We start from the raw sequence: 25,515 nt of genomic DNA on the forward strand, positions 1-25,515 counted from the left end.
TTCTCAGATTTTAGAACATTTCTCTTATTTTTGGATGTTCCTTGGATTTTAGCATGTTTCTACGATCTTTGGACGTTTCTTGGATTTTAGGAAATTTCACAGATTTTTATGACATCAGGGTCTTAGCTAGGACCTCTGTCGGGGTTTTGGGGGATCCTCCTCTGGCACTTTTTTGATGAACAAGCTCTACTTTGATGCTGTTTTCTGCACTTCTGCACCTTATGGATACTAAAAGTACAAAAACAGTTTAGTGTGAATCACTTTAATTTTATTGTGAATTAGTAAAATGTTTGGGCCACCCGGCACACTGTTGGGTGCCAGATTTGGTCTGCGGGCCACAAGTTGAGTATCACTGAACCTGACTGATAAACAGCACTACGGGTAAGAGGAAAGATGTGTTGTTTTTAATTTTGTCCTGAACCGTCCCTTTAATATGTGCTTCACCTCTTCACCCTTCATGTGTCTTTTTCAGGCCGGCTGAGAGACACTGACGGACGATTAGTGCTCGTATAAATAAAATCAACATGCTGGAGGCTGTGGGAGGATGTAAGTGGATCTGGCAGACGGCCTGGTTCTGCTCTGTTCCTGCTTCTGCAGAGTCTGAGTAAAAAAATATGCACACTGTAGGTTTTAAAGAGCACGCTGCAGTCAGCATGGCCTGCAGCCCAGAACACTGACACCAGATATACGCACATGTTCCCTCACCTGCGCCAACTCATAAACACACCCCGACTATCAGAGCACATTCCTGCACACAGCATCTCTTTTCCACCCTGAACCTTTCCCCCACTGACAGTAACGGCCCGAGCATTCAGATACACGACCGAAGTAAAAGTACTAACGCCACACAGTGAAAATGCTCTTTTACAGGAAAAGTCCTGCTTTCAAAATGTTACTTAAGCAAAAGAAAGTACCTGTAATCAGGAAGATATACTGCAAGTATTAAAGTGTAACCCAATTCAGAAAAAAACTTTTAAAATGAAAACTTAAAGGTTGTTTTTTTAAAACAAACACCCAAAACCTCTAAATTATTAGAGAAAATAAAACAGAAAAAAATTACTCCCCCTCACGAACCATCAAACTTATTTAAATAAAAACACCTTGAAAAACTGTAAATAATCAAAAAAGAAAAAAAAATTAAAAAAGAGAAAAACACCTCAAATCCCTCAAAAATATACAAAAAGAAAAAAAAACTTAAAATTATTATTTTTAAAACACAAAAAACACTCAAAAAATTGAAAACAGCCCTCAAAAACTCACATTTATTAGAATAAAATCCTCAAAATTATATATAAAAAAAGAACATTAAAAAGACTAAATTATGTATTTTTTAAACAATTGAAAAGCGAAAACACTCCTTTAAAAAATAACTAAAAACAGCCCAAATCAAAATTACAAGAAAAAATTAAATAAAAACTCTCAAAATTATTGTAAAAGATGAAAAAAAATTTTAAATGATAAAGAAATAGAAAAAATATTCATTCAAAGTTGGCAATTAAATTTCTGTCAGTTGACTGATTAATCATCTAAATGCTGTGGCTGTTTCTGTATAAACTGTTCGGGAATTTGATTTATTACAGAAAGTCATACTTTATGAACTCCTACGTTTTTATGCAAGAATCTTAAATTGTAAACTAACTAGTGTTCAGTTAAGTGTTGTAAAGTAAAAAGTACAATATTTATGATATAAATATTGTACTTTTTTACAATAATTATACATATTATGTAATATGTGTAGCCTAATATGTAGTTGAGTCAAAGCATAAATTGGCATTAAATGAAAATACTCGAGTTAAGTACAAGTTGCACTAAAAAATCTACTTGTGTAAATGTACTCAGTTACATTGCTGCTCTGCACAGTGAGGACAGGAGCGGGTTAATCCTCTCCTTTCCCGCTCTCCTTTCCCAGGACAAGTGCCAAGGTTACGGGGGGGGGGGCTGACACAAAGGAGCGCGAGGGGGGAGCCGCGTGCACATGTATGAGACAGCAGAGAGCCGAGCAGCTGCAGCGAGGATTTTTGAGGATTTCCATCACATCACAGGGCGCCCTTCACGTCTTTGGGTCGTGGGATAATAAATTCCACCGCATCAGGAGTCAGCTGACAGAAACGAGGAGGAAACGGGGAGATGAGGAGGGTGCACGAGGCTCTTGAAGCAGCAGGAAGGGGGCTGGGCCTCTCTGACAATGCCTCGCGCCAGTAAGGACTTTCGCAATGCTAACTTTGACCCGTGGACTCGGTGCTCGGGGTCCGCGTGCAGGAGGACACACACACCGCGAGCTGAGGCCGCTCCGCTCATCACAGGAGCCGACATGCAGAGAGGAGGAGACCGAAGCACGGAGGAGATGTCGGTGCGGAGGCTGAAGGCGGGAGGAGGCGAGGAGGAGGAGAAGGAGTCCCTGATGATGGAGCTGACGAGGCTGGTGCAGAAGATGGTGAAGGAGAGCAGCTGGTGGGAGAGGAGGGGGATCGACTGCAGCATCCTGACGGCAGCGTTTCTCTGTCTGCCTCCCGGTGAGTCTGCAGCGGCGTAACCCTTTGACGCCTGCGCTGAAGGGCTTGACTTCTTAAAAAAAAAGAAGCAAAAAGCAATGAGCAATTTAAGAGAAAATAACCCAGAAATTAGCAAAAAAATCGTAAAAAAAAAAAAAATTACAAGAAAATTACCTAATAACACACACACAGAGACAACAACAAAAAGCAAGGAAATTGTCTGAAATAAAGTGCTTAAAATTTAGAATAATTCTGTAAAAAATAATGTGCAAGAAATTACCCAGATATAAGCCAAAAATTAGTTTAAAAAAAAAGAGCGATAGAAAATTACCTGAAAAACCAAAAACAAACTTACAAACAAAAACTTGGGAAAGTGAAAAAAAAAAAAAGAAATAACACACACACACACAAAGAAGCAAGGAAATTACCTGAAAATAGTTCTTAAACATTATAATAATTATCTAAAGATAATTTTAAATATTTAATTTTGATATGACCTAAGCTTATAAAAAATATGATGCTTTTCAAAATCAGTAAAAAAAAATCTTGCAGTTTGCTTTCTTGCCAAATTGCTCATTGCCTTTTTTTAACTGTTTCTGGGAAAAAATGAAACTTTTTTTTCTCAGGGTTCACAGATTTAAAAACTTGTTAACTGTTTTTGTGCTAATTTGCTAATTTTCAGATTATTTTTTTGCACTTTTTACAAATGTGTTGCAATGTTTTCTTCTTAAGGCATTCGTTTTTTTCTCTTCCACTCAAGGAAAGTCAACCAGTTTGCTGAGGTTTCAGAGGGTTGAAATACAAACTGGGCTCTTCTTCGTCAGTCCCACACTGTTGTCGTCGCTGGTTTACACACTCGCGGTCCCCCGTGGTTCCCCTCTATCTGGGTCACTGGTGGTCGACCGTTGACCTCATTAGGACGCGTGTCTATTGTGTCACTCGATCATTAGAAGTGACAGCTCTCAGCAGGACACGGGACACCTGCTTCAAGCTCGAAATGTAGACGTGCAGTTAACAGATTACTGCACATTTTATAATTTATGACTTTCCCTCACATTAATCCAAACAGTACATCCTTGACTTTAGTGTACGAGTAAATAAATACTCACTTGAGTCTCAGAGCGTCTCAGGAGCATCTGTCATTGTTTATCACAGCTCGGGACTTATCACCTCTAAATAGTCTGCTTTGAAACCGGAGGTGCAGAATATTAGCTGCGTTTTATTGGGTTAGGAAGAAATGTGTCACCTAAAACTCGTCCGCAGGAGCAGCCAGACGGACTTCACAGCTGCTTCTGTTGCTGCGTTACGGACAAAAAGTCTGCTGCCACAGAGCAACGTCCACGCTGCATTTCATTAATTATTGAAGTGATCAGAGTGAAGTCATTTTATCATCAAACTGAGTTTGCTGACTGGACGTTTGTATAAATATTTTAAAGTTTGTAAATTTTGGATTGTATGATAAAGAGTGTAATTAAGAAAATAATAAGAATTTAAATGCAGAAAATGCAATACAAGCATTGCTTGCCTCTAAAAATACACTTGCATTTGCACATTTTATACAGTTTTATTTATATCAATGTGAAGTGGCTTCGAATGTGACCTGGATTTGTCATCAGGAGGCGGGGATGGTGGATTGCAAAACACCTGCCAAGCATCAGACCAGCGTTCGAGACCAACAAACAACAAAACCAGTTGTATTTTAGAGCTGTTCCCAGCAGCTTTTAAGCCTCAAACATCTGTGTTTTGTCACAACCCATCTGTGTTTTTTAAGCAAATTTTTAGGCAGAAATGTGACTGTTTTGTAGTGACCTGTCAGTGTGTTTCCAGCAGCTTTTTAGGATCCAAACATGGGTGTTTAGTAGCAACAGGTCACTGTTTTTTAACAACCCATCAGTGATTTTCAAGCTGGTTTTTTAGGCAACAGATGTGCTTTTTGTAGCGATCCATCAGCATTTTTCCAGCAGTGTTAAGGCACCAAACACGGGTGCTCTGTGGCGACCCATCACTGTTTTGTAGCAACTCATCAGCGAGTTTCAAGCTGCTTTTTAGGCGCCAAACATGAATGTTTTGTAGCAACCTGTCGCTGCTCTGTAGCAACTGGCCTGTTAGTTTCAGGCTGCTTTTTAGGCAACAGACATGCTTTTTGTAGAAATTCATTATTGTTTTTCCAGCAGCTTTTTTAGCCAACAAACATGGATGTTTCGTGGCAACCCATCACTGTTTTGTAGCGACTCGTCTGTGATATTCAAGCTGTTTGTCAGGCAATAGATGTGTTTTTGTAGAAACCTGGATGTGTTTTGTAGGAATTCATCAGACATGAATGTTTTATAGAAACCTGTCCCTGCTTTGTAGCAACTTGTCTGTGAGTTTCCAGCTGCTTTTTAGGCACCAAACATGGATGTTTTGTCGTGACTCATCAGTGTTTTTCCAGCAGCTTTTTAGGCACCAAACAGTGTTTTTTTTTTTAACCCTGTAGCTGTTTTTTAGTGGAGGTAGTGGCACGTTTTTTACCTAGACATTGCTGCATTTCCAGCAGGGATTGTGGCCCCAAACTTGAAAATTTTAAGCCAAAACATGATCTTTTCCTAACCATAGCCTAATGTTTAACGCAGTAAACTGCAGTGTTGCTGTGGAGGAAAACATACAGTGCCACATTTTTTCTGGAGATTGGACTGAAAATGCTGATTTGTGTAAACGACAGACACGTGAATAAAAAAAGTAAACGTGATGTCATTGTGGAGGGAACTTCCTGTGCGATGACATGATGTCAGACAGCGAGCTGCACAGTCACCTGCAGCAGGATCGAGTTTCAGTCTTTCACCTGATCGTCCTGCATGTCAGAGCTGAAAGTCACACCGCTGCTGCGGAGGAGTGACTCTCAGATGTCGGATACAAACACCTTTTATTAATGCATTCATGTATTTCATTTAAATCCTCTGTGCTGTGTGTCGCAGCCTTCCTGCTGCTGGGCTCCTCTCGGCTCCTGTGGTTTTCGGCGGGCATGCTGCTGATGGGCGTGGCTCATGCAGTCATCACCGTCAAAGGGACCCATCTGGCGAGCCACGGGTCGCTGAGCGAGTCGCAGGCCTGGGGGAAGTTCTGGGCCGTCTTCTTCATCGAGGTGAGATGTTGATTGATAAAGTGAAGACTGTCATTAAAACTCCTGAGGCGAAGATTATTCTCACATGTAGCTCTGCGTGTGACAGGGAGCTTCAAAATACTGCTGATGAAGTACTCTCCTTAAAGAAATACTTCAACTCCCCAAAATGATTTGTTTATCAGTTACTGTAAAGCTTCAGTCAATAGCACAGGCTTAAATCATTGACCTCAAAAAGCTTTTATTTGGGACAGGCGTCGATGTTTGTTATGTATTTAGGCTTTTGAAACGTGAGCAAATTGGCTTTTTTTTAATTTATTTCTTATTTTCAAAAACATGTGAAGAAGATAAAGAGTAACAAAAGAAAAAATGACCCAAGTAACCATAAAAAAAAATTCCGAAAAAAAAGGGGGAAATGGATCTGAAAAAAATCTTTAAAATTGTTAGTGGGAACATTTGGATGAGATGCAGCTGAATGTGACTCGCTGTTGTTTTGGTTGTTATTATTTATTATTATACTAAACAAAATAAAAAGAAATCAAATAAGCTCCAAAAAACATCAAACTGTTCCTTTAACTCCCAGCTGTTTGAGTGAAGCTGTTCAGTTGTGCAACTGAGTGTGTGTGTGTGTGTGTGTGTGTGTGTGTGTGTCTGTGTGTGTGTGTGTGTGTGTGTGTGTGTGTGTGTGCGTGTGTGTGTCTGTGTGTGTAAATGCAGACAAGATAAAGTAACACGATCATTTAGTGTCTGCAGAAAGACTAATATTTACAGCAGTGAGCGACGTGTTTAACGCTGTAAATCAGGATATTGAAGCTGAGTTTATGAAGTTCAGAGCAACAACGATCAATCCAGTGAACTGTTGAACCTGTCGTTTCGGATGTTTACGGAGCGTCCAGCTGCTCTGCTTGAGGAAAACAAACCGTTATCGTGACGTCTGTCGTTCTTTGCCCTCAGATTGTTGCTGGCTGCTAATCAACGTAAACAGAAAAAAATGATAAAGCTGGGCTGAAGTCATTTTGAACAGAAATATGATTGATGATTTTCGTTGTTTGTTGTGTGCTGCATCAGTGACTGTTTGTTTGTTTGTTTGTTCGTGACGCCGTCTGTCCTTCATCACTCAGATCTGTGGCTCATTCTCGGCGCAGGCCGGCGTTCACGGCCACATTAAGATGCATCACGCTCATACTAATGTCATTGGACTGGGGGACTCCAGCGTGTGGAAGGTCCCCTTCCTGCCTCGCACTGTCTACCTGTTCATAGCTCCTCTGGCCGTGCCCATCATCACGCCACTCGTTGCACTCGGTAAGAGGCGCCAGAGGACCAGAGGACAACACGGAGCACTTATGACAGGGATACTCAACTCGCTTTGCTCAGGGGCCACATTTACAACATGACAGCAGGCCAGGGGCCACAGCAGCCCCACACATCTTTCCAGGATATGGGACATTTGTAGCATTTCAGGATGTATGTGGGATTATAGGAAGTTTCTAGGCTTTTAGGTCATTTTTAGGGTTTTAGCACTTTTCTAGGATTTCAGGAGATTTCTAGGATTTTAGTGCATTTCTAAGATTTTAAGACATTTCTAGGACTTAAGTGTGTTTCTAAGATTTAAGGATGTTTCTAAGATTTAGGTCATTTCATGGATTTTAACACATTCCTAGCTTTTTTTTGGACATTTCTTGGATTTCAGTAAGTTTGTAGGATTTTAGGGCATCTCGGACATTTCTAGGACATAAGGGTCTTATCTAGGACCTCTGTTGGGGGGTTTGGGGGATCCTCCACTGGCACTTTTTTGATAAACAGGCTCTATTTTGATATTGTTTTGTGCACTTTATGGTTACTATTACTTCAAAAACAGTTTCCAGTGTGAATCATTTTATTTTTATTGTGAATTATGAAATGGTTGGGCCCTGCCGGGCCTGCGGGCCAAATCTAGCCCCCCATAGGATGCCAGATTTGACCCGCAGGCCGTAAGTTGAGTATCCCTGCTTTATGAGTTGACTGAAATTCTTCGACATTAAATGTGACTGTCAGCATAAAGCTGAGATAGATCTCTAAGCGTCTGATCCTGTTCATGTTACCGTGTTAGCTCGCCTCTCTCACAGAGGCGTGACTTTATGCTCATGCGTGTGATTCTCTGGTTTCAGCTCATCTCAGAGGACACTCGCTGTCTCTGGTGGTCAGGACGGTCCTGATGGTAACGCTGGGCCTGTACTCACAGTACTGGCTGCTGATCCACGTCTCCGGCTTCCTGTCCCCTCTCAGCGCTCTGCTCTGCATGCTCGTGTGCAGAGGAATGTTCTCCGTGCCGTACATCCATGTCAACATCTTCCAGGTGAGAAATACCTGCGGCGGGCCGACCGTACTCTACATGTTCAGTTCTCAAAGAGTCTGCAGCCGCGTCACGCCGAGCTCCCCTCTGACACATTTTGGTAAAGACTCGCGGCCAAATGATCATGAGAGCGCCTCTTGTTCACAGACTCAAAGCAGCATTGTGTCGAGGCGGATCAGACCGTCGCTGATCTGAGGGGATAAAAAGGAACAAGTCATGCATGATTTTCCCAGACGGAGTCTCTCATTGTGCATTGTTCTGATCAAAGTGTGTGAAGGTGGATTAGAAAACACAGGTTCTCGATGTGACGTCGGACTAACGGGGAGACGTGTTTGTTCTCTGTGGGGGATCGCACTGAGAACCTGTCCTCCCGTCCGTCCTGCTGCTGTTTTTGGACGGTGTCCTATCTGTTGTCCTCTGAACTCTGCGTTCTTCAAGCTGAGGATTAACTAAACATCTTTACTAAAACTCTTTTTATGAACAAGAAAACTAGTTTTACATAATGACACTTTATAGAAAACACGCAGTATACGTCTTCTTTATTCTTCATTTTGTGTTTTTGCCAGCAGTTTTCATGTTTTCGTCCATTTATGCAAAACAAATACTGAATTCGAGGAACTGAAATCCAGTTTGATTGAGCTGGATCCTCAACCCCGTGACCCCGAGTTCACTGTGTCTCTGTTCATTTGTGGAAATTCAAACAGAAGCACAACTAATCCACTGTGAGCTAAAATATTAAAGGAAGACTTCATGCACAAAATGATCATTTGTATATCAATTACTCACCCCGTGTTACATTGAGTTAATGAAGAAAGCTTTGTTCTTCTCACATGCCTCCACGGCGAACGAAGAATCCAAAAACTGAGAAAATTCTTGATGAATTGAGGTCATAGGGGTCCACGTTTAACAAAAGCAAAACTTAAAAGTAAAATTTGTCTATGATCTCTTCAAAGCCAGACAGCACTGACGAAAACAGTAATTTTACCTCTCTGAACACACAACCTGCTGATCTACTGCTGCTTCGATTGGTCTTCAATACTCAATCTGGCCAAAATGTATACCGTATCAAGTCAATTTTATTTATAAAGCCCATTATCACAAATTACAGTTTGCCTCAGAGGGCTTTACAGCAGACATCCCTCTGTCCTTAGACCCTCACATTGACTGAGGAAAACCTCCCCAAAAAAATGTTTAACAGGGAAAAAAATGGTAGAAACTTCAGGAAGAGCAACAGAGGAGAGATCCCTCTTCCAGGACGGACAGACGTACAAAAGATAAATAATTAAATTACAGTAATGACATAAATGAAAGTGAAAGAGATCGAGCGAGTGAGGGAGATGATAATGGCAGTAAAAGGTCGTGTTGAGCAGGACCACAGCAACAGCACAACCAAGACCACGACTCAGACTGAGCCCGAGGTTCAGCATCAGTGCAGCCACAGCACAAGCGCGACCAAAGGAAGGATCACAGCTAATCACCACAATCAGGCACAGCCAAGATCCGGGAAAACTACAAAACAGGGGAGCACAAATACACATCAACACAGCCAAAATGATAAAAAAATGAAGAATGTGACAGACACTCTGTAAGGGTTAAACATGGACCCCTTTGACTTCAGTTCATTAAGAATTTTCTCTGTTTTTGGATTCTTCGTGACCGTGGACAGAAAAACGAATTGTTCTTCACAAATTCAGTGTAGCACGGGATGAGTAACTGATATACAAATGATCACTTTGTGCGTGAAGTCTTCCTTTAACTAATCTCGTCTGTGCCTGTGTGTGATCGGCAGCACATCGGCCTCCACATGTTCTCTCCAACCCGCCGTCCAAAGAGGATCTACCAGATGACCCACGGAGTCCTGAACCTGCCCCGTAACCCGCTGCTGGACTGGCTGTTTGGACACTCCCTTATCAACTGTCACGTGGAGCACCACCTCTTCCCCTTCCTGTCTGATAACATGTGTCTCAAGGTGAGCTTCAAAACACACGTCGTTACTCATTATCAGCGTCGTTTTCACCGCCAACTATTGAACACAAAAAGTATTTTCAGAAAGAAACCATTTTACAGTTGCATATTCATGTTATGGTTTACAGATAAATATTTAGGCTGCAGGTGGTTTCTAAATGGATTTTAAGACATTTTAGTGGTTTGAAAAAAAATCCTTAAAACTTGAACTTTGCTATTGATGTTCACGCAAAAAAATTAATTACATATAATAAATGAATATAATAAATAATAACAAATAAAAAAGGTTTTTTGCATAAAGATTAGGACATTGACAGAAAAAAAGTTATTTTATCTGCTTTTAACAGCTGTTTGACATTAAAAGAAAAATACAAATGTGTATATTTTCAGTTATTACTTTAGTTTGTCTTTCTAATGGACCCTGAAAGTTAATTACATCACTTTAACAGTTTGTAAAATGTTACTGTGTTTTTACAGATTTATTCTTGCGACCACAGCAGCCAGTTTGTTTGATTTGTTTTTGTAAAAACAGCTGATTTTTTTTACAGTGTGTGAAGGTTTTATTTGTAAAAGAAAACCTTCACAAAAACCAAAAAACCTGCTGGTTAGAAATACAGCAGACTTCTTTTTGATTTGATTAACTATTAGTCTCTGATAATTACACCAATATATCACAGTTAATGTGACGAGCACATTTAAAGCAAATATCTCAGATCAGCACTGATTGACACACACACAAACACACACACACACACACACGCGCGCGCGCCCGGTTCTTAAAGGGGCACTCGGCCAATTTCACACATGAACGTCAGTTTTCTCGTCATGAGGAATTTTACTCACTCTGTGAAATATAATATTATATAACGTCTGCTGAGGCTCTGCAAGACGTTTTAGGTCTCTCAGACTCCAGACGTTGAATTCTTGAATAAAAACTTGCATGAGTCTGTCAGTATTACTGGAGAGCAACACCAAATATCTGGAGTTTAAAATATATTAAAACCCTCTCAAATCAGATTTTTAAATGTATGTATTTAGGTATTTAGCTCAAAGTGCTCCACATGGCAAAACCGAAACAACACAGACAAAAAAAACATTAAATACAATTTTATTTTAAAAAATAAATTAAAATAAATTACAACAATAAGACAGTAAAATGTTAAAATATCACTAAATAAAAGTCTGTAAAATAAAAATAATTATCACGGGGCAGAGTAATGTAAAATAAATGTTTAAAAGCTAAAAATAAACAAACAAGCAGAAAGACAAAATAAAAAAGGAAAAGCATCTAAACAAACAAACAAGCAAACAAGACTTGGCAAAGTGCTTAAAAATATTATTTAAAAAACACGAACAATATATTAAATTATAAAAAAAAAAGTCCATGAAATAAAATAATTATCAGAGTGATGTAAAAAAAAAAGAGATAAAATTTAAAAAATAAAATAAAATAAGGCTGTAGCATTACTCCAAATTAAAAGTCAGATTTAACAGGTTTAAATGTAAAATAATATATTATTATATATTTAAAGCACATTTCATACGACGTAAGCTCAGTGTGCTTCACACTCAGCACGTATGCACAAAATAGAATAAAAGAGGATGTGAATGCACATATAAACACATATACAGAGAGCCACATTATAATAACCCCAAATTCTCTGTTTAAGGTGAAGCTTTTTGTGATTTTCACCTGCAGCTGAATCATGTTGTGTGTGTATTTCTGTGTATTTCTGTGTACTTGTAGCCTTGGACATCCATTTTCTGTAGATACCGTTTAAACGTGTAAACTGACCCCGTGTCTGTCCTTCATGTGTCTCTCCAGGTGAAGCCCGTCGTGTCCAAATATCTGACAGAGAAGAAGCTCCCGTACCAGGAGGACAGCTACCTGTCCCGCCTGCGCGTCTTCTTCCACAGATACCAGGAGCTGATGGTGTTTGCTCCGCCCATCACAGAGCTGGTGGGAGTGCAGTGACGAAAAACCGCAGAGACGTAAGACTGCTGCTCCGAAACACGAGCTTCGGTGTTTAAAGTGACACGTTCCAGGTTTGAACTGTCCCGAACACACGACGGATCTTAATCAATAACGTTTTAAAGATTTATGTGGTTTAATGTTCGAGGCTGAATTAATAATTACATGAAATTATTCTATGTACTGAATGAATGTTGTGCACTTTTAGGGGGGAGTTTGATAATTAGCACAAAGTTAAGCACTCGACCAAAAGCTCACATGATTTAACTCTTTGAAACCTGAGCAAACTGATTTCAAAAACATGGGAAGACAAAAGAAAAAAAAAAAAAACAAAATTAGCAAGAAATTAGAAAAAAAGTACAAGAAAAATACCTGAAAATTATCGTTTTTAAACAAGAATAGGCCAAATAAAAAAGAGATAGAAAAATAAACAAACAAGGCTTGAAAAGATTCTAATAATCCTGCAACATCATTTTAAAGATGTAATTATTATAATTGTAAATAGAGGTTTCCCCTTAGCTTTTTTATTTTTTTCACTAAAAATTCTCTGCTAGCTTTTTAAAAAATCATTTTCTAAATCTACTTTCTTCAATTTTTGGATTATTTTTTACCAAGTTGCTTATTGCTTTTTTCTCCATGTTTGTCTTTAAATTGCACAAAAGTTTAACCCCTTGAAACCTGAGCCAAATACCCAGATTTCTTGCAAAAACATGGGAAGAAAGGCAATGAGCAAGCAAAGAAGAAATTAGCAAGAAATTAGTAAAAAAAAAAAAAAGTACAAGAAAATTAAGTGAACATTAATAAAACAAACAAAAAAAGAAAAATAAGTGAAAAAAGTGTGTATAATAATAATGCAACATCATTGAAAATATGAAATTATGATAATCATAAATATGTTTTTTCCCAATGTTTTTTCCTTTTTTCCCTAGAAAATTTAATCTATTAATTTCTGGCAGTTTGTGGGTAGGTGGGTGCGCTCAGGTTTTAAAGGGTTAATGTCTGCCGCTGTGTGACTGATCTGGAGTCTGTTTCTTTGTTGGTTTCCAGTCGCCGCCTCTAACTCTGATTTAACCGCAGCATCAGAGATCAGAGGGTCATTTTTAACGAGACAGGATCTCCAACAGGGCACTTAGTTTATTGTAACAGCAAAGAAATAACTTCATTAATGTAAAAGTTGTAGTTTATTAAAAACAGAAATATAATACAGGAACTAAATAATGCACTTTTCATGTATAGTAAGTATCATTTTACACAGCTAAAATCGAACTGAGTCAAATATTCTGCTTTAGGATCTGCTTTTTGTGTTCATCAGGATCAGTAACGTAATATTTAACCTTCAGTTCGGACATTTACGGAGCTACAGTTTTACATTTTTTTAGGGAGCTGTTTGTTTTTCAGCTTATCGCCGAGCTTCATACGCACAGACACAATACCACTTAGTACTTCACTATAAGTATTTCATAACTTTAGTTACTTTACAAATTAAGAGTTGTGTACAAAAACAAATGAAAAAACAAAAATGCAGCTGAAACTATTAGCTGATTTATTCAAAAATTAATAGGCATTTATTCTGATTATTTTTTAGAATTATTTTATGCAAAAACTGTTATTATGGTTTTAGCGTCACAAATATGAAGACTTGCTGCTTTTTCTTTTAATTATTTTAATTATTTAGATTTTTTAAATTGATTTGAAATGTTCTGCACTGAGTACTTTTAATACTTTAACACATTTTCTTGATTGTACTGATATCTTTTACCTGAGCAACATTTCAATGCAGGATTTTTCATAGTTACAGAGTATTTTGACAACGTGGTAAAAAACATACAAAAAAAACCAGACATTGCAAAACACACAGAATACAATAATACATAATACTACAACAGAAAACCTCTAACGTACAAATAGCATAGAAATGTGTTTTAAATACTGAACAAACAAAACCTGCAAAGTTAACTTTCCTGTTAAATTTTGGGGGTCCTCAGCTCTTTGACTGCACTGTAGTTACAGCACATGAACACATGGAGGCGTCTCAGTGTTTCTGTTTCTCTGATAATAAATTTAAACCAGAATTTTCATAAATTAAACACTGTTTTATTGCCTTTATTGACACAAACGCCTGTGTGAAGTTTAAGTTGCATTCCTCGTTAAAAATGTTTATTCATACACAGAAAATTAAGATATTTGTGATTAAATTGAAACATATTGAACTGTAATTGACAATATGGACTTTCTCACAAACTTTAGAGTAAAAGCTTTTTATCAGATTTTGTTTGTGATCTGAAAAAGGCCGTTAGTGTTGATCTTTTCCAACAGAGGGCAGCAGACAAACTCAATATAGTTTTCTGCAGACTCATTGTTTAAATGGTCATTTCATCTTTGCAGGTATGTCTCTGTGGTTATTCTGTGTATCTTGATGTTTTTGCCCGTTTTTGTGGTTATTTTGTGTCTCTTTGCAGTCATTTTGTGTCTCTTTGTATTAATTTTGTGTCTCTTTATGGTCAGTATTTGTCTCTGTGGTCTTTCTATGTGTCTTTGTAGCCATTTTGTGTCCCTCTGTGAATATTTCGTGTCTCTGTAGTCATTTTGTGTCTCTTATTGGTCATTTTTGTCTCTTTGTGGTTATTTTGTGTCTCTTTGTAGTCATTTTGTGTCTCTTTGTAGTCATTTTGTGTAACGTTTTGGTCATTTTTGTCTGTGGTTATTTTGTGTCTCTTTGTTGTCATTTTGTGGGTGTGTTTGTAGGTTTTATTGTGTGTCTTTACAGTTATTTTGTATCTCTTTGTAAAAAGATGTTAAAAATATTTCTTAAAAAAACTATTGGCAGAGGTAAAATCCACATCTGTGATTGGCTGAACACACATGTAGGTAATCACGTTTCACGTCACAGCTGCTGTAAATGTTCCTCTGTGGGTGAGTTCACTCTTTCCACTCGTTCTTCTCTCTTTTCATTATTCCTCTGTCTGTGGTCGCTTGGTGGCAGCATCTGCTCTCATTATTTACTTTTCATCTTGGATTTTCCACTTGAACTTTGAGCAGCAGAAACGCTCACATGATGCAGGAGAGGAAGAGACAGAGAGAAGGCAGCATGATTTCCTCACTTTTTTATCAGGGCAGATTCATCACAGCGGAGCAGCAGTGAGCGCGTCAGAGATAAAACACTGTGAGCGCTCAGGCTTCGGTCCCGGTGCATGTGGGGGAATGCAACCCTACACCTCTGTGCTCCTGGTCTGCGGTGCGGCTCCACCCTGCGGTTGCTGGCTGCTCCAGGGAAGGGGAGGGCAGTGATTGTGCGAGGAGGCGGAGAGCTTTTACACTGAAACTGAGGGCCCTGACTGTTCACATCCTCTAGGTGTGGCCTCCCGGCTCCTCAGAGTGATCCAGGAACTGCCGGCTGACAGAAGCGGCTCAGCCAGTTCGTCTCAGACCACAGAGAGACGCTGAAGACATGGCAGACACCGAGGAAGCAGCTCCCGTCAGACAGCCGTGCGGCGGCTGCTCAGGTGCTCTGAGCCAAGACAGACCAGCAGCCTGTGGCCCCTGTCTGGGGGACAAAACCAAAGGATATCCCAAGTGTCCTGATCCTGCTCCTAAACAGAACGGAGAGGCTGAGTCTGTCATCAGGAGCAAAGAGGAGCAGAGTCCGGACCCAAAGGCGGCAGAGGAGATCAAGATCCAAGAGGACCTGAAGGAGTCCGAGGTCCCCAAGAAGCCCGAGGAAGAGGAGGCAGATGGAGAGGTCAAAGCAGAGGAGGTGAAGGAGGAACCTCTCGGGCCCGACGATGTGGTGTGCGACTCGTGCATCGAGAGCCCCTGCAGGGCCCTCAAGTCCTGCCTCACCTGCATGGTGTCGTACTGCGAGCCACACCTGCGGCCTCACCTGGAGAACCCAAAGTTCCACAACCACCGGCTGGTGGAGCCGCTCCGGGACATCGAGAGGCGGACCTGCGAGAGCCACAATTGGCCCCTGGAGCTGTTCTGCTGCGCTGACGCCTGCTGCGTCTGTCAGGACTGTGTGGCGGAGGAGCACAGGGGCCACAACACGGTGCCGGTGACGGAGGCTCGCAGTCAGATAGAGGTCAGTGTTCACACCTGCTTCGGTCATGTTCTCTTATTTTATTTTAAATCAAACAGCTGAAAACTACAAGTTCTTATTTATAAATTTGGTCTACCGCACAACTATCCATTTAATTACTGAGTTTATTAATTGATTTTTTTTAAAAAAAATCCTCGTCACAGACTGTAACTTAATGTGGTCAAAAACCAAAATGTCCTTTTTTTTTTAATCAAGATTCGTCCTCTGATGGATATTTAGAGGCTCGGAAAGGTCAGAGTACTTCAAGAAAAAAAGCTGAGAAATCAGAAAAAACGAAAGAAAATTGGGGGGAAAAATGTAAAATAATAAAAAAAAATTAGAAATAAAAATCAATTATCCAATAAATATGCAGGTTTATTTTGAAAATGAATAAACATTAACATTATTGTTATTTGACAAATAATTTATTTTTGTATTCAATTATCCAATTATTCAATTCATTCTTATCTCATTACATATATCTCATTTTCTGGTTTTTACTGACTGTATGTCAGTGAAGGGGTTTTTGTTCATGTGTTTCTTAACAGCTATTGACTATCACACTTTTATTATACTTGACATTTATTTCTTTTATTTCACTATTATTTCAATTATTTATTTATTTATTGAGTCATTTATTTATTTATTCAGAATTTAAACATATGTTTTTCAATAAACATTACGCAGTCGTTCCACCCTTTCCTAGATAACCAAAAAGTAAAAAGCATAAGTAAAAGCATTTAGCGAACAAATAATAGATAAATAAAAATGAATTGATAAGTACAATTTAATTTAAAAATATATATATATATATATACACACACACACACACACACACACACACATACATATATATATATATATATATATATATATATATATATATATATATATATATATATATATATAATGATAACAATAGTGTTAATAGTTGAGAAATAAAAAAATATATAAATAAAATTATTAATAAGTTTTGCTAAAACAAAGGACCATTGGACCGTTACCACAATATATTTTTTATTTTGGCATATTTGGTCCTCCATACACAGAAAAGTGATTCAGGTTGTTCAATAAAAAATATATCTTTTTTTAATAATTAGACATTAATTACTATACACTGTAGTTGTTGCAGCAGTACGCAGAAACTGCAGGCTCACATTACACCCACTCTCCTGTGTGGTTTTGTTATCTGACATCTCAGTGTTTTCTTTTGCTATTGATTTTTCCATCCGTGGTAAGGGTGGTGTCCGTAACAGTTTGAGCCGCCTCATGAGTGCTTAAATAATTCAGAATAATAAGATGAAAACAATGCCGACATAAGAGCTATCAATCTCAGAAGTTCCGAAATAATCCTTAAAATGCACCCAGAGTGCCGCTCTCTGATGTCGGAGCAGAGATATATTTAGGGGGGATGAATTGTGTCTTCAAAATGCATCACAGTTGTTCTCACACATCTTACAAAGCAGCTCAGATCACTTTATTTAATTAGTAGAGTAATTCAGACTTAATATCTGCTATAAAGGTCATCAAATCACGGTCTCAGGGTGTGGCTAACAAGATATTTTGGGTTTCCAACAGTCATGAAACTCAATACTTAGATCTTTTCATCCCCCCCGGTGCAGAAAAAGCTCCAGATAAAGTCTCATTTGTCTCTTTCTGACAGTTTGTGACCCCTCAGGTTCGACTCTCCTGCAGCTTTTAGCCTCCACCTGTTATTTGCAGAGTGTGTTGTTGCAAAACCTCAAACTGCTTCATTAGAGCTGCAAAGCAAACAGTGCTGAGAGGCTCGCGGTGTCGGTGAAACTATTTGTAGGTGAACATACCACAAACGCCACCTCGAGTTCACGGCCGCATTAAAAAAAAAGGAAATCTCTACTTGTGTTTGGACAGAAAACAAGGAGGGAAATGCTGAAGTTTATGTGTAAATAGATTCAGCTAAAGAGGAAATAAAGTGACATTTTTCAGCTCTCATTCACATCCCTTTAAAGAGATTTGTTTCCACAGGACAGACATAAAAACATGAGGACAATGGAGAGAAATGACTTCCTGTTCGGAGCTCACCTTCCTCGTTTATTCACTAGAAATCCTCTTTTTTTATAGAAGTCATTACATAACGAACTTCTGTTTGCTTTCAGGGACATTAATCTGCTCTCAGGAAACCAAAAAAGCCAGGAAAGATGTGCAATTTACGTTTCTGCAAACCACAGATATGTTTGATATGTATGTTATACAGTTATGTCCTTGCCACAGTTCTCCAGCTTCTCGTGGTCGATATCGATAATCGATTTTTGTTTTTGTTTGTTTTTCATCACCTGAGGGTATGAAAGGCTGAGATGTGGTGAGTACAGATGAATTTAATTTGTGCATTTTCATCAAATAAATGAAAACAAAACGCTGGGAAAATAAAGGTGAAAATGCAAAAAAAAAAAAAAAAAGCTTTAAAAAAACTCTAAGAAACCTAAAATCCTAGAAATGTCCTAAAATCAATTAACAGCCTGAAATCCAAGAAATGTCCTTAAATCATAGAAACGTTCTAAAATCTTTGAAACATGCTAAAAAATCCTAAAAAAGCTAAACATCCTAAAAATGTCCTAAATGCCCTAAATTCCTAGAGATGTCCTAAAATCTCAGAAATATCCTAAAACCCAAGAAACATCCTGAAATCTTAGAAATGTATGAAAATCCTAGAAACATCCTCAAATCCTAAAAATATCCTAAAATTTATTAACATCCCAAAATCCCAAACGTAGTCGTAGAAACATGTATGGGGCTGCTGTGACTGGCCTCCAAGCAAAGCAGGAGGACTATTTCTGCCGTAGCGACATTTGGACAGATTCAGCAGAATTGGGAAAAGAATTTTGGGAATTTGTTATAGAAATTAAAAGATCATCTGCATAGAGATTGATCTTGATGTTTGCCTGTATTTACATGTTCATGTCTGAGTTTTTCACCACTACAGCTGCTTTGTGTAGCATGAAAAACATAAATAAGTGACACTTCTGTTTGTAAGAAAGACGGCGTCTCCGTCTTGTTCCCCCTCCACTGATGAAATTCCTCAGACAACATATTTCGGCTGTGGGGTGTGTGTGTAATAATTTTACAGACGTCAGGTTGATGAGGATTTGATGCTCCATCGCAGGCTGAAGCAGAGGATTTGTAGTTCTCCCCTCAGGGTCTAAACTTCATAGAAAAGAATTTCATGAGGACTAGCCTCCACACCGGAGACGCCTCAACCTGCCCGAGGAATTCAGACAAGTCCTCGCTTTGACAAACTCTAAACATCAGAGTGAAGAAGAGGATGTTTGTCTCTCCAGCAGAGAGGAGAGGAAACAGCGCTGTTTTCCTGCAGAAACAGCCTAAATGTTTACATCTGCTGAATATATTTACGGCTCAGATCGGGCATGTTTCAGCGTGACGTCACGGTTGTGGTTTCTGAATTGTATGTTCACAGAGCGAGCTGAGGGAGAAGCAGACGGAGATGGTGAAGACGGTGACGGCGGCAGAGAACGCCATCAACAAACTCCAGGTCAACACCGTCTCCATTGAGGTAAATGCAGCGATATCGCTAATCCCAGATGAGCTCACTTTGGCTGCGTCACATGGATGTCACAATGTTTAATAAGATAACAGCTGGCAGCAGCTATTTATGACTCAAGGAGCCTCCGGCCTGTCAGCCCCCGCGGCCTCTGAGCCACCCAAACCTGACAGGTTAGCCTGAGGGGCGGGACGATGTTTTTTCAGGTGGTATTGAGGCAACGGAGCGTTTCCTCACTGAACCTGCTGTTATGTCACGTAATCATGTGACCCGAAGCATCCCCGACCTGTTACCTGTCGGAGCTTTGGATACGCATCGCTGCCTCTGTGGGAATGTAAAAAATCCTCCGCCCACACAAAATGATCCGAAACTAAAAGTACTTTAACGTTTTTATTTAGGGATTTTTATTTATGTGAATCACAGAAATCAAAGCACATTGAGTCAAATCGGTGATATTGTGCTTTATGATAAAATGTGACTGTTTTGCAGCACTCTGTGACTGAGGTACGAGCTGTGATCGAGAGCCAGTTCGACAAGCTGCAGGCGGTGGTGGAGAGGGCGAGGCGGGAGGTGACGGAGATCCTGGAGGGCGAGGAGAAGCAGGCGCTGAAGCAGGCCGAGGGCATCCGGGTTCACCTGGAGCAGAGGTGCACGGAGCTGAAGAAGACGCAGGGGCAGATCGAGAAGCTCTCCAAGAACAAAAATGATGTGGATTTCTTACAGGTAAAACGGACGAGGTCATCTCAGAGAGCCGGTTTACACCCGGTTTTAACATGTATTTCCAGTGCCGGACCGAGCACATTCAGCGCCCTTCCTTTGGCACCCCACTCTTTTTTAAAAATTCCACTTTTCCAATGTTTTTTTTCTCCCCCACGGTGTATTCTGGTGACACATTAGTGTTTACACCTGTGTCTATCATTCGTCTCCAGCTGATCACTTCAGATTTCGTCACTGCCCTCGTCAATTACTCCGGAAGGTCAAAGGGCAGCGTACACAGTTTTTATGTCCACACTCCTGCTAGCTGCCTGCTCGCATGCACACTGCTCATGTGAGCGATTGTTTCAGATCAGCTGGAGATAATCAATGTCAGCAGAACAAAAAGATTTCCACAAGGAGACACGAAATGACTGCAAAGCAAACGAAAACAACCAAGAAAAGACATAAAATTACCTAAAAGAGGCAAATGACCACAAAAAGACACAAAACAACCACGAGGGGACACAAAACAACCAAGAAAAGACATAAAATTACCTAAAAGAGGCAAATGACTACAAAAAGACACAAAACAACCAAGAAAAGGCACATAGCAGCTACAGAGACACAACATGACTATAAAAGACACAAAATCCCCTGACACAAAGTCATCTCAAAGAGACACAAAAAAACACGTGGAGACAAAAAATGACCACATGGAGACACAAAATGACCATTGAAGAGACAGAATTACCTGGAAGAGACAAAACAAGCACAAAGGGATTCAGAATGGCGTCATAGAGACACAAAACAACACCTAGGAAACAAATGATGACTACAGAAAGACGCAAAACGACCACAAAGTCTTGCTGGCATGTGATCGAGGTGGCGGGCCCCCCGTATCTGTCTCCAGGGGCCCAGTGTCTAAGAATGTGTCCATGCGCCAGGCGAGCAATTCTCATTGGACTGAGTATGTTGACATCAGTAAGCATGTTGGGATCAGGTAGTCATTATTAGATATCTGTGATTACACTGCCAAAGGCATGAGGTCAAATAAGTCTCAAACCAACTCAACGTAAACAGGCTCACAGATATGGAGTGATAGTTTGTCTCTGGAGGACAAAGTCCCACTTAAAGGCTGCAAAGATCTGTCTCAGTCCTAAAATGTGTGTGTTTGTCCTGCAGGAGTACTCGGAGTGGAAGAAAGAAGCCGCCGATGTCTCTCTGCCGGGGATCTACATCGGCCTCACGGACCGTCTGAATTCCTTCAGCCGTGTGATCGTGGACTCCACGCAGGAGCTGTGCGCCATGCTCGTGTCCTCCTACATAGAAAAAGTTAAAGAGACGTGCAAAAATGGTAAGAAAACCATCTGAATAAATGACTGCTGGGTAAAAATCACACGTCAGCACTGAATCCCAGATGCACAGATATTGGCCTGAACGTGTTCACACATGTGAGGAATGCTCACTGTGTCACGGCCTCACAGCTCAGGTGAACATCATAAACGCGCTTACAAACACCCGAGAGCGTCGTGACTCACCTGTTTGTGTGTCACCAGCAGAAGCTGAAAGACGGCACATACTCGTTTCCCTGGGACACGCTGTTGTGCAAACTGAGGACACATTTTATGCAAATGAATCCGTGCTGTGTGATCTGAGACTGCTTTTTCTTTCGTTGCAGACAAAATGGGAATAAAAACCACAGTTCATGAAATTGTTGCAGCAAAACACAACATGTCAATACCGGATCCAAAGACGCACGCCGACTTCCTCAAGTGTAAGTGTTTAATAGATCTGAATATGCGCCTGAAAGCTTTAAGAAATGCTCCAGTGCTGCCACCTCTCGGACACACACGACCTTTCAAACTGTAGACGTGTTATTTATTTCTAATTTTAAAGGAATCAACAGAATGAAGAATAAATGACAAAAAAGGTGTTGAACCAAATTGAAAAAAAAAACATAGACAGAAAAAGGTGGAGGCTGAAGCTTAAACTTAACTCCTACCAGCATGTTATCATAAGTAACTCATTCATTTCTAAGTTACGTTATACAACAAAAAAACAAACCATAAAGGAAACCAAAAAAGATCTACTGAAACTATACAAAACCCCCAAAAAATAATACAGAATAATAATCATACCCAGTTTTATATTTGTTTACCACCTTATTCTTATTTTATTTTTTCAGATTTGCAAAGTTAACTACACTTTTTAAATTCTTTGTCTCAACCATTCCACAAGTTTAAGTACCTCAGTATTTAAAGTATCAAAAGTACAAGTACTCTCTCTACAGAAATATGTCTATGGTATTTTTAAATGTAAAAATGTTGCTAAAAACTACCCAAACGCAGTTCTTTGGTTTGTTATCATAGAGGAGCCTGTTTTGGCGATGTTTTAACCTTTATTTTCTCTTTAGGCCTGGGGCTTCTGAATGTGCTGCTAAATGGCACTTTTACTTAAAATTATGAACTTTCTTCCTGTGCTTTTGAATGAAATCCCACCAATTTGCTCAAAGTTCAAAGGTTAAAATAATATGAAAAGCATCTGATAGCAGCACAAGGAAAGTGATGTTGCTCCAGGTTTAAAGGGTTAAATGAAAACATTTGTTATGTTTTTTTAAAACTGCAAACAGTTGTTTCTTTGTACGGAGTCACAAGTTAAAAGTTGTGACCGCTGGCTAAAAACGAAACAAACAATAAGTAGGATGTGACGTCGTTGACCTGTTTACACTCCTGACTCTTCTGTGACACTTTGAACACGAGTAAACATTTTCACAATCCTCTCCCAGACGCCGCCCAGGTGAGTTTCGACGCTGACACCGCTCACAAGTTTCTGCGTCTGACGGAGGAAAACAGGAAGGTGACGAACACCACGCCCTGGCAGCATCCTTACCCCGACGTACCTGAGAGGTTTGAGAACTGGCGCCAGGTGCTCGCCACAGAGAGCTTCTATCTGGGGCGCCACTACTTCGAGGCTGACATCAGCGGCGAGGGCACGCATGTCGGTCTGACCTACAAGAGCATCGACCGCAAGGGCAGCGAGAGCAACAGCTGCATCACGGGGAACAACTTCTCCTGGTGTCTCCAGTGGAACGGACGCACCTTCTCCGCCTGGCACAGCGACGTGGAGACGCCGCTGAACGTGGAGAAGTTCACTCGGATCGGGGTGTACGTGGACTACTCGAGAGGCCTGCTGGCGTTCTACGGGGTCGACGAAACCATGACACTCATCCACCAGTACCAGGCAGAGTTCCTGGAGCCCATTTACCCGGCTTTCTGGTTGTCCAAGAAGGAGAACGTCGTTGCCTTGGTGACACCCGGGGAGCCTTTACGGCTCAAAAGCCCCTCGCCTCCGACCTCGCCTCAAAACGGAGCTGTCGTTTCAAAAACGGCAGCAAAACAATGATTAGAGTTTCTACTGGATCAGTTTAGGGACAATTTAACAATATTCAACTACTGTTTTTTAAAAATGTTTGTCTCCATACAAAAGACTTTTTATCTGAAAGTTAAACCGGATGGTTCCGATTTTTGGAAGAGGGGTTTTACGAAGCGTCTGTCCACAGTCAGAGTATTACAGACAGTCGATGGCAAACCCCCAGTTTGGAGAAGCAGTGTCTAAACCTGAAGCAGAGCAATGTACTGCTACCTAAAACAAGTCCCACCTAAAAAAAAAACAGAAAATAAAAAATGTCAGTGTAAGTGTACTCTATATTTAAATATTTTTACAGCTGTATTTTGTAGTCAGACAGTGATTTCTGATGAGAATATTAAGCCGTTATGTTGCTCTCTTCAAAGCCAGACTCCATTAAGAAAATGAGTGATTTAACATCTCTGAACACAGGAGCTGCTGATCTACTGCGGCCTCAATCGCCTCGTTTATTTATGTTATGTTTTGTGACTTTGGTTTATTAAAGGGTTAATTCAGATCACCAAAGTCTCATAAAAACACAAACAAACTAACTGATGAAAACAGCAGGAGGCTGACAGCTCCTGTGTTCAGTGAGCTAAATTACTGTCTTTGTCAATGAAGTCTGGTGACTTTTTTTTTTTTTTTTTGCTCAGTGTCTTTAGTTTAAGTATACAAAGTGCAATAAATCACAGACATAATTGAAAAAATACAATATAACCCTACCCATATTAATAATAATAAGTACACATAAACAAATTAGATGAGACAAAAATCATGGATGAGAAACAAAAAAAAAATATATATATATACATATATATATATATATATATCTCATATATATATATATACATAAATGATAAGTAGGGAAATTCTACTAAAAATAAAAAATAATATAGATCAATAAAAAATTAATAAACTTTTTTTTTAAGAAGAATAAAAAAAGATTTTAAAAAATAGAAATAAAAAAGAAGATTATATACAACATGGGGACAGTATTACAGTATTACTTTGTCAGACTCCAGCCTGCTTCTCCAAAATGGGGGCGTGAAGTTTGACATCTACGTATGTAAAACACTATAGATAAGTATCTCACACAGACCCACCTCAAAAAATGTGGAACCATCCCTTTAAGAAACACATATGGAAAGTCTTCTCATATAGAACCTGTTTACAGCAGCCTGTTGTTTGTAAAACTAATAATAAGTTGTGAATGTTTAAGTCGCGCACATTTGGGCTCATATTTATACTCCTGTGTACTTTTGGGACTACTGTTACTTCTCATCCCCACTGTGAATTCAGAGGTGTTCTATATTTTCTTTATGCAAATAAAAATTTGTATTTTCATTTGAGACAAAAAGGGTGTGTTATTTGTTCACAGTGGGAGCGTCCTGGTTGCATCACTGGGTGGATACACTGGGGAGTCATTTTGGCTTTTGCGGTCATCAGAAAGTCGTAAATTCACGCTGACATAATCAAACACACATGAGAGATTCAGACACGTCAGAATCACGTTTAATGTAATTAATGTGTAAGTTCAAGGTGGAGTTTATTAACGCTGCCTGATGTGTGCACAATAAAGAAACAAAAAACAGGTTAAAGAGTAAAATGCAGTCAGAACTTTGTTATTTTTTAACCTGGACCCCATTTTCACATGTTTTTGTGTCTAAGTAACTAATAAGAACAATTTTGGAATTGTTCTAAAAGAGTTCTGCAGCAGGCAGCGGCCAAACAGGCTGCAGTGTAACCACTCTGGGCACACTGACGGGCAAAACCGTATATTTTTCTTGTGTTAAGTTTCTGTGGAGCAAGATGTAAAAAAACTAAAAATGAATAATAATAATAATAATAATAATAAATTTATATAGCACCTTTCATACAAGAAATACAGCCCAACGTGCTTCACATCAAAAACACATAAAAGACAAAAATGTAAAATACAATAAAAA

At 39.5% G+C, this 25,515-nt stretch overlaps 2 protein-coding genes across 2 annotated transcripts; both read left to right on the top strand.

Annotated features, from left to right (window-relative positions):
• The first annotated feature begins 1,946 nt into the window (after window positions 1-1,946).
• fads6 (fatty acid desaturase 6) lies at window positions 1,947-13,945 on the top strand. Its single transcript, XM_042508068.2, has 6 exons — window positions 1,947-2,513; window positions 5,447-5,613; window positions 6,711-6,891; window positions 7,737-7,924; window positions 9,711-9,890; window positions 11,712-13,945. The coding sequence occupies exons 1-6, from the start codon at window positions 2,186-2,188 to the stop codon at window positions 11,859-11,861; spliced, it is 1,194 nt and encodes a 397-aa protein (XP_042364002.1). The 5' UTR covers window positions 1,947-2,185; the 3' UTR covers window positions 11,862-13,945.
• Window positions 13,946-14,648: 703 nt separating this feature from the next.
• trim16 (tripartite motif containing 16) lies at window positions 14,649-24,926 on the top strand. Its single transcript, XM_042508133.2, has 6 exons — window positions 14,649-15,936; window positions 19,385-19,480; window positions 19,958-20,191; window positions 21,347-21,518; window positions 21,843-21,938; window positions 22,950-24,926. The coding sequence occupies exons 1-6, from the start codon at window positions 15,307-15,309 to the stop codon at window positions 23,564-23,566; spliced, it is 1,845 nt and encodes a 614-aa protein (XP_042364067.2). The 5' UTR covers window positions 14,649-15,306; the 3' UTR covers window positions 23,567-24,926.
• The last annotated feature ends 589 nt before the right edge of the window (window positions 24,927-25,515 follow it).

Source organism: Plectropomus leopardus, chromosome 19, assembly GCF_026936395.1.
Source record: "Plectropomus leopardus strain MGB_pleo_1.0 chromosome 19, ASM2693639v1, whole genome shotgun sequence".
Taxonomy (NCBI): domain Eukaryota; kingdom Metazoa; phylum Chordata; class Actinopteri; order Perciformes; family Serranidae; genus Plectropomus; species Plectropomus leopardus.